General features: G+C 40.9%; 1 protein-coding gene across 11 annotated transcripts in view; it reads left to right on the top strand.

The window, feature by feature from the left end:
* Positions 1-628: 628 nt before the first annotated feature.
* Positions 629-13,895, top strand: part of UNC80 (unc-80 homolog, NALCN channel complex subunit) — a 242,910-nt gene continuing 229,643 nt past the window's right edge. For 5 of the 11 annotated variants that reach the window (XM_067740738.1, XM_067740737.1, XM_067740741.1 and 2 more), the window contains exons 1-4: positions 631-1,253; positions 2,203-2,251; positions 4,931-5,087; positions 6,023-6,324. In XM_067740738.1, the coding sequence (XP_067596839.1) occupies positions 1,162-1,253; positions 2,203-2,251; positions 4,931-5,087; positions 6,023-6,324 (600 nt within the window). In that variant the 5' untranslated portion in view covers positions 631-1,161. Of the gene's footprint in view, positions 1,254-2,202; positions 2,252-4,930; positions 5,088-6,022; positions 6,325-13,895 lie in introns of all 11 variants that reach the window. The other 6 variants (XM_067740746.1, XM_067740744.1, XM_067740743.1 and 3 more) reach the window with 2 other exon arrangements.

The raw sequence follows: 13,895 nt of genomic DNA, 5'->3' as shown, positions 1-13,895 counted from the left end.
ATTTCTGTGACTGAAAATACCAATACATACCATATAGTTGTCTCTATATGGTGTAGACACACATGTAGTTAATAGAAGATATTTCTATCTGTTGAGATGAGGCCCTGGGGTGTCTGATTCTCCATTTTGTGGATCACACCAATACCTTTGCTCAAAATGGTGTATGACTATGTTCATTTGCAAGTATTTGGATCCACAGCAATGGTTTTTTACTCACACTGCCTAACTGTTGACCCCACTCCCTATGTGTTTTACTGCCAGATAAAACATCTAACAATAATTACTTATAAACTATAGTACAGGGCTTTGACTATGACAACTCAAGTAAAATGGCAGATATCAATGGAATGAACATGAATATCAATGTTCTTTCCCAAGTTGTAATTAACTGATACAACTGGTTAGTTTGGCAATATTTCTGCTTTGCCGAAACAAGCATGGTTACTTTCTTGTGGTTACCCTTTTACAATAAATTCTCACATCAGAGAACTTTCAAGCTTTCTGTTTTGCCAAACTTGCTTCCTTCCTGGTTTAGACTTCTAATAATTTTCAAGTGCTCCTTCTGCTGAATCCCGAGGGTGGACTCCTGACCTCCTTGCCGGAGGTACGAAGGATGCCAGGGTTATAGCGACTGCTCTGCGGTTCTTCAAAGCTCCTCCTCCCCGGAACGTGACAGTTCTTCAGCTGCCAAGGTTGGGAAGCAGGACAGGGGACACTCCTGGGGTGCAGCTCCAAGGGGAGGAAGCCGAATTCTGGGGGCTAAAGAGGCCACGCAGGGGACCTGCTGCGCGGTGCCGAGCTGGGACCCTTTTGGCCGTCCCACTGCTGCGCAACCTGACCCCTGTCCGGCGCGGGCCGCTGTCCACAGTGGGAGGTGCTGAAAGCAAGGAGAGGGCGCGGGGGCGGCGAGGAGGACAGCTTCTCCGAGCGCCTCTGTCCTCGCTCCTCGGTTCCTCCAGCCCTCCCCTCCTCCCGCAGCCATGTTCCACGCGCGGGGAGGGGCTGGGGAAGGGGAGAGGGACGGGGGATCAGGGCGGAGAGCGTCTGCTCTGCCTCAGGGAAGGAGGGGATGAGAATTGGGGAGAGCAGCGGGAGGAAGCGGCGGCGGCTAGCGAGGAGCCAGCGCTGGGTCCTGCAGTGGAACTCCCAGGAGCCACCATCATGGTGAAGAGGAAGAGCTCCGAGGGCCAAGAGCAAGACAGCGGCCGCGGCATCCCCTTGCCCATCCAGACCTTCCTGTGGCGGCAAACCAGGTGAGGGGCGCAGAGGGCGCACCGTGGGCCGCCCTGGGCTGGGAGCGCTCCTGGGGCCGCCTGGGTCGTCGTCGTCGCCGCTGCCGCTGCTGCCGAGGCCGCGCCACAGCCTGCAGCTCCCTCTCTGGGGCTGGAAATCGAGCCTTCTGCACCCGCGTAAAAACACGCATTTAAAAAATATTTCAGTGAAGTTTGACGGCAAGCAGGTTGGCAGCTGTAGAATAAATATATACATTATTTAGGGGATGAGAGGGCAGAGAGCCTAGGGAGAGGGGGCGGGGAATTAGGGAAGATAATTATGACTGGTTGTGCTCCTGTGTCCAATTCCCCCTCCATCTCCTGCTGTAATTCCAGCCCGGTGACCTGTTGTTTTTCCAGCTCCTGTTTGTTGAATGTCTGCTATGCCCACTTGTTAACCATTTTTGCTCGGATTCAGCTAGTGTAATCTTCCTGGTTAAAGCCTCTGAGAAGAATCATTTTTAATAAATTTTTTTTTCTTGGAAAAACCTGAAACCTATTTCCATAAACAGGAAACAAGGTTTCCATTATTATTATTAATTATTATTATTTTAGAGATTTATCAGATAAGAAATTAGATTCTGAAAATCATATGCCACAAACTGTGTTCAGTTTTCAGTTTTTGAAATGACGGTACACATGAGTAATGCAACGCTTCTGACCATTGGTGATTTAGAATCCGATTAGGTAAGAAGTCTTCAGAATAAGACTGGATACAGAAAACGTAGAAATCCACAGCTTTTTCATGTATGTAATCACACACATAAAAGCAAATGTCGTCAGCTGTTTAATACCCGCCCTTTAGCAAGCCATAGGGAGGCGTGAAATTTGTTTCATAGCACTATGTCTTATTCGTTGAAAATATGTCATAAGGATGCTCTAATAATAATTTTACTTGCGTTTAAAACGATTATTTCTATTAATTTTTCAGTGCATTTTTGAGGCCTAAACTGGGGAAGCAATATGAAGCCTCTTGTGTGGTATGTGATATTCACCATTTAATGACTATTTGCATATACTGTGTGGTAATTTGAAAGAAAGAATTTAAATTGTACTGTGTATATTAATTCACTCAGCAAATATTATTGAGCACCTAGTATGTGCCAGGCACAGTTCTAGATGATGAGATAGAGCAATAATCAAAACAAATATAGAGTTTGCATTCTACTGGGAGGGGGATAGGCCACTCATAAATGAGTAAAATACATAGCCAGGTGGTGATATGCGCTATGGAGAAAAATTAAGCAAGGAAGGTCATTAAGGAGCCCTAGGGTGGAGGTTTCATGTTAGAAGTAGAGGATAGATAAGGTTTGCCTGCTAACGTGACCCTTGGACAAAGATTTGAAGGAAGGGAGGGAGAAATAGCTGAGGGCAGAGCAGAGGGAAAGCAAGTCTAAAGGCCCTAAGTGGGGAGGGGTAGAGCAGTAGAAGAGAGTGTGGAAAGATAACAGAATGAGGACAAGTATAATAAGTCAAATCCTTAATCAACAAAATCAAAACTGTTATATAGTGGAAGCTCATAAAATGAGAGCCTATGACCTACTCAAAGTAATATGCAATTCTGAACTTTTATTTCTTCCATTTTTTGTGCAAGCCTGAAATGGATGATATGAAATAATTATGAAAATAATGCTATTAATATTTATGCAAAATACAGTGCGCTTGTCCTGAGATTCTGAGGGAATCCCATGACTTACAGATTGTCTTTTTACAAATTGAGAAGACACAAAAACGTGAAGCAAAATTAAAATGGGCTTTTCAAAGACTTCATTAAAACTTGGAGCTCACATAAAGGTCTTTACATTGCATATATTATAACCTAAAAGTGGAAACCTACCCATTTGGATATTGCCATGATATTTGCAAATGACTTGATAGATGATAAATGACCTTCTAGTAAGGAGCTCTGAAATGTGTTAGGGCCACACACTATTATGGAAGCCAACTGGAAAGTCAAACACCTCTCCCCATACACACACATACGTGCACAGCACACGCTCAAATAAGAATTTTTTTTGTTGCATTTCATGCCCTTCAAAATTGTCACAGATATTTTTTTAAATCTAACCAACTTTTTAATAAGGACCTTTTAATGGGATTTGTTGTACTTAGCTCAAGTTAAAGTAATTTGGCACCTGAAATCTCTGCGCCTTCCTCAAATCATGCTTGCAGTTATACTAGCTTAAAATAACCCTGACTTTTCTGTTCTTGGCAAAGATACGTCTGACATTTTAATGTTGTCACACAATATCAAGTAAGTCCCATTCATAGATACAGATAGATAGAGAGTGATGTAAGTATAGAAAACAATTGCCAAGGTTTAAAATTACAAAAAGTTATATTAGTAACATTTAAGAAGAAAATGGCATTAAGTATCTAAAGCTTCCTGAGACTATAAAATGTATAACTCATCCTCTGAAAGTATATTCATCAAGACTATATAAATTCTTTATAATCTTTTAATGTCTAACATACTCACCCTTTACTTAATGAATACTTAGATCCCTGAGGGCTGAGGAATTTTTAAGTATTTGGACCTGCCTTTATCTGGTTTCTTTAAGAAAACCACAAAGACTACATCTCTGATTGAACTCCTTGCCAAACCTCAGCATGCCTTTCATTATGAAGGTGAATGTATTTTCTTTTCTTGAATCAAAGGTAAATAGCTTTCTTTGGAGAATCTCTGTATTAGGCCATATCTTTTTTCAGATATCCTAATAATTCCAATAACACAGCTTGAGCACTTGGGACTGGTATTATGACCACTTGGGGGAGAACACAGCTCTCTAGATCATTTGGGACATCAAGTAGCAAGCAGGTTCTGTTCATACAAGTCAAATGTTTATTAACTTTATTCTGATATTTGGTAGCTGCACTTTCCCCAACACCTTATAGGGATATCCTCCTCCACCTTCAAAGAGAAAAAACAACTCAGTAGGTCAACTTGTTCTGGGGCTTGGGGGTGGGGTGCTTCACTTGCTGAAAGTATCCCTGGCCAGGATAGAAGATTTAATAAACCACCAAAGCAAAAATGGCTTATTCCCTCCTCCCTCCCTCCTTTCTTCTTCCCCTCCTTTTCTCTCTTTATTCGACAGTTAGATGAACAATCTTTATGGTTTTAGGCATTCTGTAAGGAGTGTCCTGTGCCACATCATTGCTAGGGACATGGAATAACTCAGAGACCCCAAAATCAGATCTCTTGAAACAGTTGGATCTTATTTAACACTTGTTGCCCATTCACATAAATTCTGTACCTCAAGACACTTTCACAAAAGACATTTCACCTTGGTCTGCAGTTGTGATAGCTCCTTTCAATGACCCAGGATCATTTTATAAAATATTACGTCCAAAACCTTCATACAGCTAAATGTGTTGTTGTACTCTTTTTGACAGGAGCTTATTTTGGTGGAAATAAAAATCATGTAATAATTCAAGCCATATACTTTGGATCAAAAACGTGAAAATGGGTAGACAATAGGAAATTATCACTGGCTCATTTCATGTCAACATATACAATGAAATGCAATGTGCGGGCACGCTAAAGAATTTGGTCTAGTGATACGTATCTTTTTGGGTATACAGTACCGTGTTGTCTATTTTTTCACCCATCAGAATCTCTAATTTCTTATTTTACTTTTTTTTTTTTGGGGTATCTACAGTCCTTTGAACGAGTGTTGGTAGAAAACAAGCTGCATGGCCTCTCTCCAGCCCTCTCTGAAGCCATCCAGAGCATTTCCAGATGGGAACTGGTACAAGCTGCTTTGCCTCATGTCCTGCACTGCACTGCAACCCTGCTGTCAAACAGAAACAAGCTAGGTTGGTGCTACTACATTCCTTCTTCATGACATACCATTGTCCTCACTCATGGTGACTCATAATAACACTCACAATAACAACCTGTATAACTGACTATTTTTCCAGGCACTGGGCACACATTCTCATTTAATTCTGACAAAATCTCCCTCACGTTGGTGTCATTGTTATCTCCATTTGACCAATGAGGGAACTAGCTCTCTTTGTTTTAACTTTTTAACTTTACAAGAATATGTGAATGTATTCTCCTTTTAAACATTAGAATGTTATAGAGAAGCTAAAGACTCTCTCTCACCTGTTCAAGATGAGTTCTAATCACAGTTGTCCCTTTGTCCTCCCAACGCCTAAAGCAACCACCTTCATGAGTTTGTCATATTCCGCTCCAGATCTTTTCCCAACTTCGTGGTATTATGTGTATGTGTGCATGCATGCACATACATATTATTTTTCTTGTTTAGATTATTTTGCAGATTGCTTTTCCCACATGGCATTATGTCCTAGCCGTCTGCCCCAAGATCTTCTCCATCCAGTTCCTTCCCCTCATTTGGGTCTCTGCTCAAATGTTACCTTTATAGAGGGGCCTTTCCTAATCACACTGTCTAAAATGGAGTAGCTGTTATCCTCAAAGCCCATACTCTTAACTACTCTGCTGCTTATTTGGAAATATATGTGGGTATCTGACTGAAGAGATGTGACGCATGCAGTTTCTTTCCCTGTGTCAGCATATCATTCTGCAGGGATTGCAGCCAGTTAGAAAGTCCCAAAGCAAGAGTGAACCCTTTCAGCAGTGGCTGTAAGGGGTGTAGAGAAATGCTAGTTTCTCCCAGGAAATCAAGCCATAGAACAAAGCAAGGATGTTCTTCCCACACCCAAGGTTGACACCCGTTGTTCTGGTCACAGAGTTTGCCTTAACCTAGCTGTGTTGTTGTCCCATGCAGGCCACCAGGATAAACTGGGTGTCGCTGAGACAAAGCTCCTTCATACCCTGCACTGGATGCTCCTGGAGGCCCCCCAGGACTGCAACAGCGAGCGTTTTGGGGGCACAGACCGAGGCTCCAGCTGGGGTGGCAGCAGCAGTGCTTTCATCCACCAGGTTGAAAACCAGGGCTCTCCAGGGCAGCCTTGCCAAAGCAACTCCAATGATGAAGAAGAAAACAACCGATGGAAGATCTTCCAGAACTCCATGGCTACTGTGGAGCTCTTTGTGTTTCTCTTTGCTCCTCTGGTACACAGAATCAAGGTAAGCGGAAAGCTGGTGAGGGCTAAGGGGAACTAGAAGTCAGATGAGGGTTTGCTTCAAATGATATTTCTGTATTTGGCATCCATGTCTTTGTATGATCTTATAGCAAGCCAAGACATGGAAGGCTTTGTTTTTATACTAAACTATTGAACGTTATTTCAAAACCACAATTGTCCTACTCAAAAGTCTTTAGTGGTTCTCCATCTGCCCCAAGATAATACCCAATATATTAAACATGGCATATAGAGTCAACTGTGATCTGGGGCTTAAATCCTATCTTAACTGATGAACTGCCGATCCCTGCTGGCCACCTCGTGATCCAGTTCTGGGAGCCCTGTGAACCATTCCCTGAATATGCCCTTGCTGTTTGCTCCGCCCTCCTTTCCTTCCTCTGTTCCTTTCATGGTTCTTCAAACTTCAACTTTAGTGTCATCATTTCCATGAAGCTTTTCCTCTGGCCTTCCCCATGTAGGTTTAGTCACCATCTCCTTTGTATTTCTACAGCATGTTGTAGCTACTTCTATTATAATGCAAGATCTGGAACAGAAGTTTTTACTGTGGACTTTTTGATATTTTGGTATACAATCTAAGAATTGCTTTTCAAAATACTTTTAAATGCATAAAGTACAAAACATAGTATTACATGGAAACAAATTGTATTAAAATACAATTATATACATGTACCCCTTGGATCTGAAAGAGACAATATTATTTTAAATCATAGTGCTACCACTTTCTAGCTGTGTCATCTTGTTGATATTACTTAACCTCTTGGATCCTCCATTGCATAAAATCGTGGATATTCAAACACAGGGTGAATATATATGAAGACATAATGCATGGAAAGTATGTAGAAAAAAATCAAGTACATGGAAAGAAATCAAGAACTATTTGTTACTTCTGTGAATGAATAAATTACAATATTCCATCTAAGTGCTCTGATAAGAGATAAGAAGGAATTAACATGCTCAACTGTTCTTTAATAGAATATTAGGATCTTAATCTGATTGACTCTGTTCCATGGCTGGTAGGACTAGGATTGAAACTACCTGTAAATTCCCAAAATGCTTCACATGCACTGGCCACATTGTCTATCAGAATTATCAAAAGATATTAAATGTTGTTAAATTAAATTGATGCTTTAAAAGCATTACACTTTCTATTTTTAAAAGTCTTTGATAAAGGTTACACTTAATGGAAAGCATTACTTTAACTGAGACGGTCCCCCTGACCTGTGGGATCTACAGGATCTGCCTCGTGCCCCGCTACCTGGCCTCATCTCCCTCCATCTCACTGGCCTCTCTCTTGTTCACTAAGTTGCAGGCTCCCCAGAGACTTATCCTCAAACTCAACACATTTGTTTTTGCTTTCAGGACTTTGCACTGGTTTTTCCTTCTAAAACATTTACTGCCACCTTCCACCCTAGATTTTCACATGGCCATGTTCTTTCCATCAATTTACTCACAACTCAAATGTTACCAACTCAAAGTATTTCCCTGGTTACTTTAGTGCCACTAGGACATGACTCTACATTTTTTGTTGTTTCCTTCTTAGCACCTATCAGTACCTGAAATTATTTTATGTGTTTCTTTACATGTTTGTTGCCCATCAACCCCACCAGAACAGAGGTTCTCCAGCAAAGGGACACTGCCGTCCAGGTCACAACTCTATCTGATAGTGTCTAGAATAGTGTCTGGCATATATGAGGCAATCAATAAATATGTAATGACTGTCACTAAATAAACCCAAGTTATTATCAGAAGCTGATCCAGATGCTAAAAGTAGCAATTATACATATGTACATAGTCCCCAAAACAGAAAGGGCAAGAAAGAAAGCTCCTTTAAAAAAAAAAAAAAAAAAAAAAAAGATAGCCTACAACATGTCTATTTGTAGAGAGAGATCCTCTGGATTGAAAAATATGGAAGGGGCTTCCCTGGTGGCGCAGTGGTTGGGAGTCCGCCTGCCGATGCAGGGGACACGGGTTTGTGCCCCGGTCCGGGAAGATCCCATATGCCGCGGAGCGGCTGGGCCCGTGAGCCATGGCCGCTGAGCCTGCGCGTCCGGAGCCTGTGCTCCGCAACGGGAGAGGCCACAACAGTGAGAGGCCCGTGTACTGCAAAAAAAAAAAAAAAATGTGGAAGTATAGGAGTGGCTGGAATGGCTATAATTTTATTTGAAAACATGTTGAGAGTCCAAGATTTGGAAAGAGATAGACCTGTGTTAGAATCCAGTGCTTGCTGCTTCCTATTCTATGTAGGAAAGACATCGAGCAATTAACTTCTCTAAGCCTCAGTTTTCTCAAGTATAAATTGAACATAAGAATAATTTTATGGAGCATTGTGAGGATTAAACAAATTAAAGTGCTCAACCTGACACACAAAAAGGCATTAACAAATGGTAGTTTTTAGTGTTGGCATTTTATTGCTGTTGACATGAATTATTAGTAGAAGGGGAGCCAGATCTTCCTTCAGGGGAGACCACACAGACAGTGAGGAAAGCTGGCTCAACGTCCCCAAGTTTTACCTATGGCCTGGGATTGGAGTATTTATAAGGAAGTAAAACAATGCCTATGAAACACTGCACGGCGATTAATACATGGTATTGTAACAATTACTGTTGGCTATTATAACTAGCATTATTGTTTTATCATTTTATTATTGCTGTGAGAGAAATATTGTTCTAGATGCCATAGGGAACAAAAAATATTAATGAGTCAATACATTTCACCACAACGCTTTTTTCCTCTGAGCAAGGGCTTTGCTTCTATCAGTGTAGTGAGGAATGAACAATCCCTTGATCAGGGTTTCTCAATCTTGGCACCATTGGCATTTGGGGCCAGATAATTCTTTGTCCTGTGCTTTGTAGGATATTTACTGACGTCTCTGGCTTCTACCCACTAGATGCCAGTAGTACCTCCTTCCTCCGAACTGTTACAACCACAAATGATTCTAGACATTGCCAGATGTCCTTAAGGGGTGGGGAGGGGTGAGAATTGCCCCCTGATTGAGATCCACTGACCTAGATCTTTTATTTGCCTGCAGGTATCAGGCCCTACCTTCCTTCTCCGTACTGTACCCATGTCAACTCCTCACCAGCACTTTTAATAGCCTTTTCTCCCTATTCTTCCTTTGCATTTGTCCTTCAGAACTCCAGCCCCAGATCAAGACTGAAAGCCACCTTTTCTATCCCAGCCCCAGAGATCTGCATGCTCCTGGGGTAAAACTAGACAACAATCCAGCCTGTTGTTTCTACAAATTGTGGTCTCAAGCTCCGTGTGCTGCCCCACTTGTCATTGATTCCCTCGAGTCCCCACTCTGTGCTCACATAGACAATGTTTTATGTTGAGGCTCTTATAGGACATAGTGCTGCAGGAGGCATGAAGGGCTGAAATCCAGTCTAGGCATGAGCCTGTGCCTCCACTTCACACCTCCTCAATCCCTTCCACTTGCTTTCCTCTATTAGGTAACAGAAGTGTTCACATGTCATTTCTCATTTTTACAAACACCCACAGGAAGGTGGATATCTTTGTCTTCATTTTACCAAAGAGGAAACTGAGGTCCAGAGAGGTAATAATCAAGCTCATTTAAGTAACCGAGGTGGGATTCAAACCCAATTCCATCTGACTTTCTACAAAACTATACTGTTTCTTTTGTTTCTGTGCTGGAACTCTTCTCATCAAGGTCATGAACAACCTTGAGCTATTGAACCTAATATTTATTTTGCTGTCTTCATTTCACTAAAATTTAGCTGCATTTGAACTTACAATCCTTTCTTCTTGAAGTTTTTTATTCCTTTGGTAGCACCACACTCTGCTAGTTCACCTTGCATCCCTGGCTATCTGCTCTATCTCCTTTGAGAGCGTATCTTCTTTGCCTGCCCCTCTAACATTGTGGTTCTCCAGAGGTGCAACCTAGACCCTTTGCACTTCTCACTTTGTCTTCTCTTTGCAGACCTCCCCTCCTGCTTCATTTACCATTTGTGTCCTAATAGGCTGAGGTCATCTAATTTTATATGTCTAAAGTAGTCTCCTTTCCTAACCTCTAGACCAACTTGTCAACTAGCTTCTCCAGATAGGTAATCTAAGGGCATTTCAGATTTCCCCTGGAGTGAGCCATTGTCCTGATGTTCTATATTTCAGGTGATGGACCCATTCATATAAACTCAAAACCTAGGGGCTTCCTTTGATTACTCCTTCATCCTTACCTACACATTCCACTAATCACAGAGTTCTACTCATTTTGTCTCTTAAATATTTCTCAAATTTACCTAATTTTCTTCATCCCTATTATCCTCCTTAACCCAAGATTTCATCATCCATTTCTTGCGCCTCTTACTTGGGCCACTTTCTAACTGGATTTACAGTCTCCTGGCTTGTCTCATAAAATCCAACCTCAACACCAAAGTGATCTCTCTAAAATGCATATCTGAACATATCACTAACATACTTAAAGTAATTTGTTGATTTCTCATTATACAGAGGATGAAACTCTAGCTCTCCAGTGTGGTAACTGGGACCTCCATGACCTGCGTGGTTACCTCTCCTGACTATGAGCTCCGAATGCTTGGAGTCTCCCTAAGAACATAACATGCTTTGTTCCAGGCCTATTTTATGCTGGTCATGTCACCTGGAATACCCTCCTACCCTACCCTTCTGCCTAGAAAATTCTTACTCATCATTTATGACTTCATTCAAGATCTATCCTCCCTCCTTCTCTATCTCTATAATATATTAGACATATTTTTAAAAATTATTTTTAGCTTCTTATTATCATTATCTCTTTATCTGTCCATCTCTTCTACTAGATTCCAGATGGTTTGAGAATAGGAATTATCATTGTATCATGGGTAGCTAATGTAGTGTCTGTGTTTTGTAGGCATTTAATTGATATTTATTGAATGAATTAGTTTACTAATTAGCAAATAATCTAAGTGACTCATCCTTTTGTAAGACAGTGTATAATTCAATGCATTTTTATGCTTTTACTTTATAACTAGCTCAAATATTTTATATGAAATCAATAATCTGAAAATTCTGTCAAATATATTATTAAATGATGAACATTTGTTACAACTAAGGAATCTACTTTAACTGTGCTGCCAACATTTTCTTGATTTGATCCTAATCACTTATTCCTTCCATAAATATTTATTGAGTGCCTACTACATGCTAGGCACTGTTCAGAGTGCTGGAGAAATGGCAGGGGATAAAACAAAATCCAAGCCCTCAAGGAGATTTTTATAAAATTCATATGTCTGAAGTAAACAACTTTAAAACAGAATTTAAAATAATAGTTGTTTAGGTAGATGTCTCTAAGCTACTAGTAAACACATTTAGAATTGCTTCATGTCAGCAATTCTAAAAACAGGCTTTCATTGCAAGCAACATTGTGGAAATGTTGATTCTTTGAATTTTTACACCTTCTGGTTTTTCTCAACCTTTCTAGACCACCCACCCCACAGCTGTTTGAATGATAGAGTACCTTCTCCAACTACAGAGTTTCTGTTCATGTGTGCATATGTGTATATATCACACTGGGTGACCCATGAAAGGGAATTCTATAAGAGGAATTAGTGACCCAGAGTTTATACATTCAGCCAACTTAAGAGGACTTACAAAGGAGCATATCAACATAAGAACTGGCCATCCATTCTGCAGGTGTTCAGGTCTAAAGAATGATCAGATTTATTTGGTGTTATTTGGAGACTGTAACATGCTCAATTAATCAACAATTATGTATTGATGTTCAATCAACAATTATGTATTGACGTTCAAGGAAAAATGCCCAGAAGGAGATCTCAACTTGTCTTCAAGAAATATACAGTCTAGTTGGGGGTATATCAAACAAAACAAAATGATGACAGTAACTGTCACTGAGTGGATAGAGCAGAGGTTAAAGGCCAGGATGTCAGTTTAAGAGAGCCCACTTCCTGCTGCAATGTCCATTGGAGTTTTGTTTGTGCCAAGATTACTTAGAAGAAATGTGGAAAAGGACCAATCTCTGAAACTAAGAAATTGTCAAAACCAGATCAATTGTGATTTAGCATTCTGCATTTCTGGAGACAAATCTGATATACTTTGCACATGGCGAATTCCCTGATTGCTGGATCACACATGATACCATGCAGACTTCCCCATGTCCATTTCAAGGGAAAGGGGTTGCTTTCCCCTTAACTTCGGATCTATCTAGTTGTTTACTCAGTATATCTAGTTGAATGTCTAACAGGCCTCTCAAACTTAACATGTCTAAAACTAGGCTCCTGATATCCCCAAACCTGTTCCTCCTTTATCTTGCCCATCTTTATCAGTGGCAAAGCCAAAAAATCTTTGACATCTCATTTTCCTACACTCTACCTCTAGTCAGTTAACAAATTCTGTAAACTGTATCTTCAAAATGTATCCAGAATCTACAGCTTCTCATTTTTCCCTCTACTGATACCCTGGTCTAACGATCTTTCACCTAGTTGGTAATAACAGCTCCCTAGTCTCTTTCCTCCCTTGCCCTTTCTCAAACTATTCTCAATAGCCTGAGTGATCCTCAAAACATACATCGAGTCATGTCATTCCACTATTCAAAACCCTCCAGTGACTTCTCATGTTACTCAGTAATTGAAGCCCTTACTATGACGTATCAGGCCCTATATTATTTGGCATTCAAAAACGTCTCCAATCTTATTTTTTTCTACTCTTCTGTCATTCGCTTGACGCCAGGCCCGCAGTCTCTTGGCTGTTTCTTGACACACAAGATATACTTAGGACCTTTGCACTTGCTGATCCCTTTTCACAAAATGCTTTTTCTGGAAATATCTACTTGGCAGCTCTTTCATTTCATTCAGATCCTTATTCAAAAGTCACCTGCACAAGAAGGGCTTCCCTGGCCTTCCTGTCTAAAACACCAGCACCTTGTCTGGTACTTCTCTTTCCCTCCTTTGCACTGGAGAGCAGGGATTTTTGTATGCTTTGTTCACTGTTGTATCCCAGAACCTAGAATAGGACCAGGTACACAGTAGGTGGTCTATAAATATTTGTAGAATGAAAGTGGCATGAATTTGAACAAATGCTTTTCCAATACTGACACTAGATGCTTTTCCATCATGGGTACTGCTGTGGTGCCAGGATCTTGGCCTATAGCTTATGGAAGAGTCCCCTCTTTACCAATGTGGAGATTTATTCAGGGGTTTCATCTAGCCTTTCCAGTTGAAGCTTCCTTTGAGCTACATTGATTTACCATTTGCAGAATAAATTTGTTTTCCTTTTTTTCAATTTCTTTCCAGCTCTCCTCCTTCTAGATCAGTGATTTTCAACCATAGCTACACATGAGAGTCACCAGGGGCAACTCAAGAAAACCTCACAGCAATTCTAATTTAATTGGTCTGGTTAGGGGAGGAAGTGGGGCCTGGGCCTCCTAGGTTTTAAAAGCTCCCCAGGTGATTATAATGTACAAGCCAGGTTGCAAATCACCACCCTGTGAATTCCTGGTTTCAGTTATGTTCATTAATCTGCAATCACTCTCTCTGCTTCCATCTCTACCTTGTTTTGACAGGCCGAGTTGTTGAAAATGTAACCTCAGAA

The sequence above is a fragment of the Pseudorca crassidens genome, chromosome 6 (genome assembly GCF_039906515.1).
Source record: "Pseudorca crassidens isolate mPseCra1 chromosome 6, mPseCra1.hap1, whole genome shotgun sequence".
NCBI classification, from domain to species: Eukaryota; Metazoa; Chordata; class Mammalia; order Artiodactyla; family Delphinidae; genus Pseudorca; species Pseudorca crassidens.
Note: the sequence above shows the minus strand (reverse complement) of the source record. Positions and strands in the feature narration are given on the sequence as shown.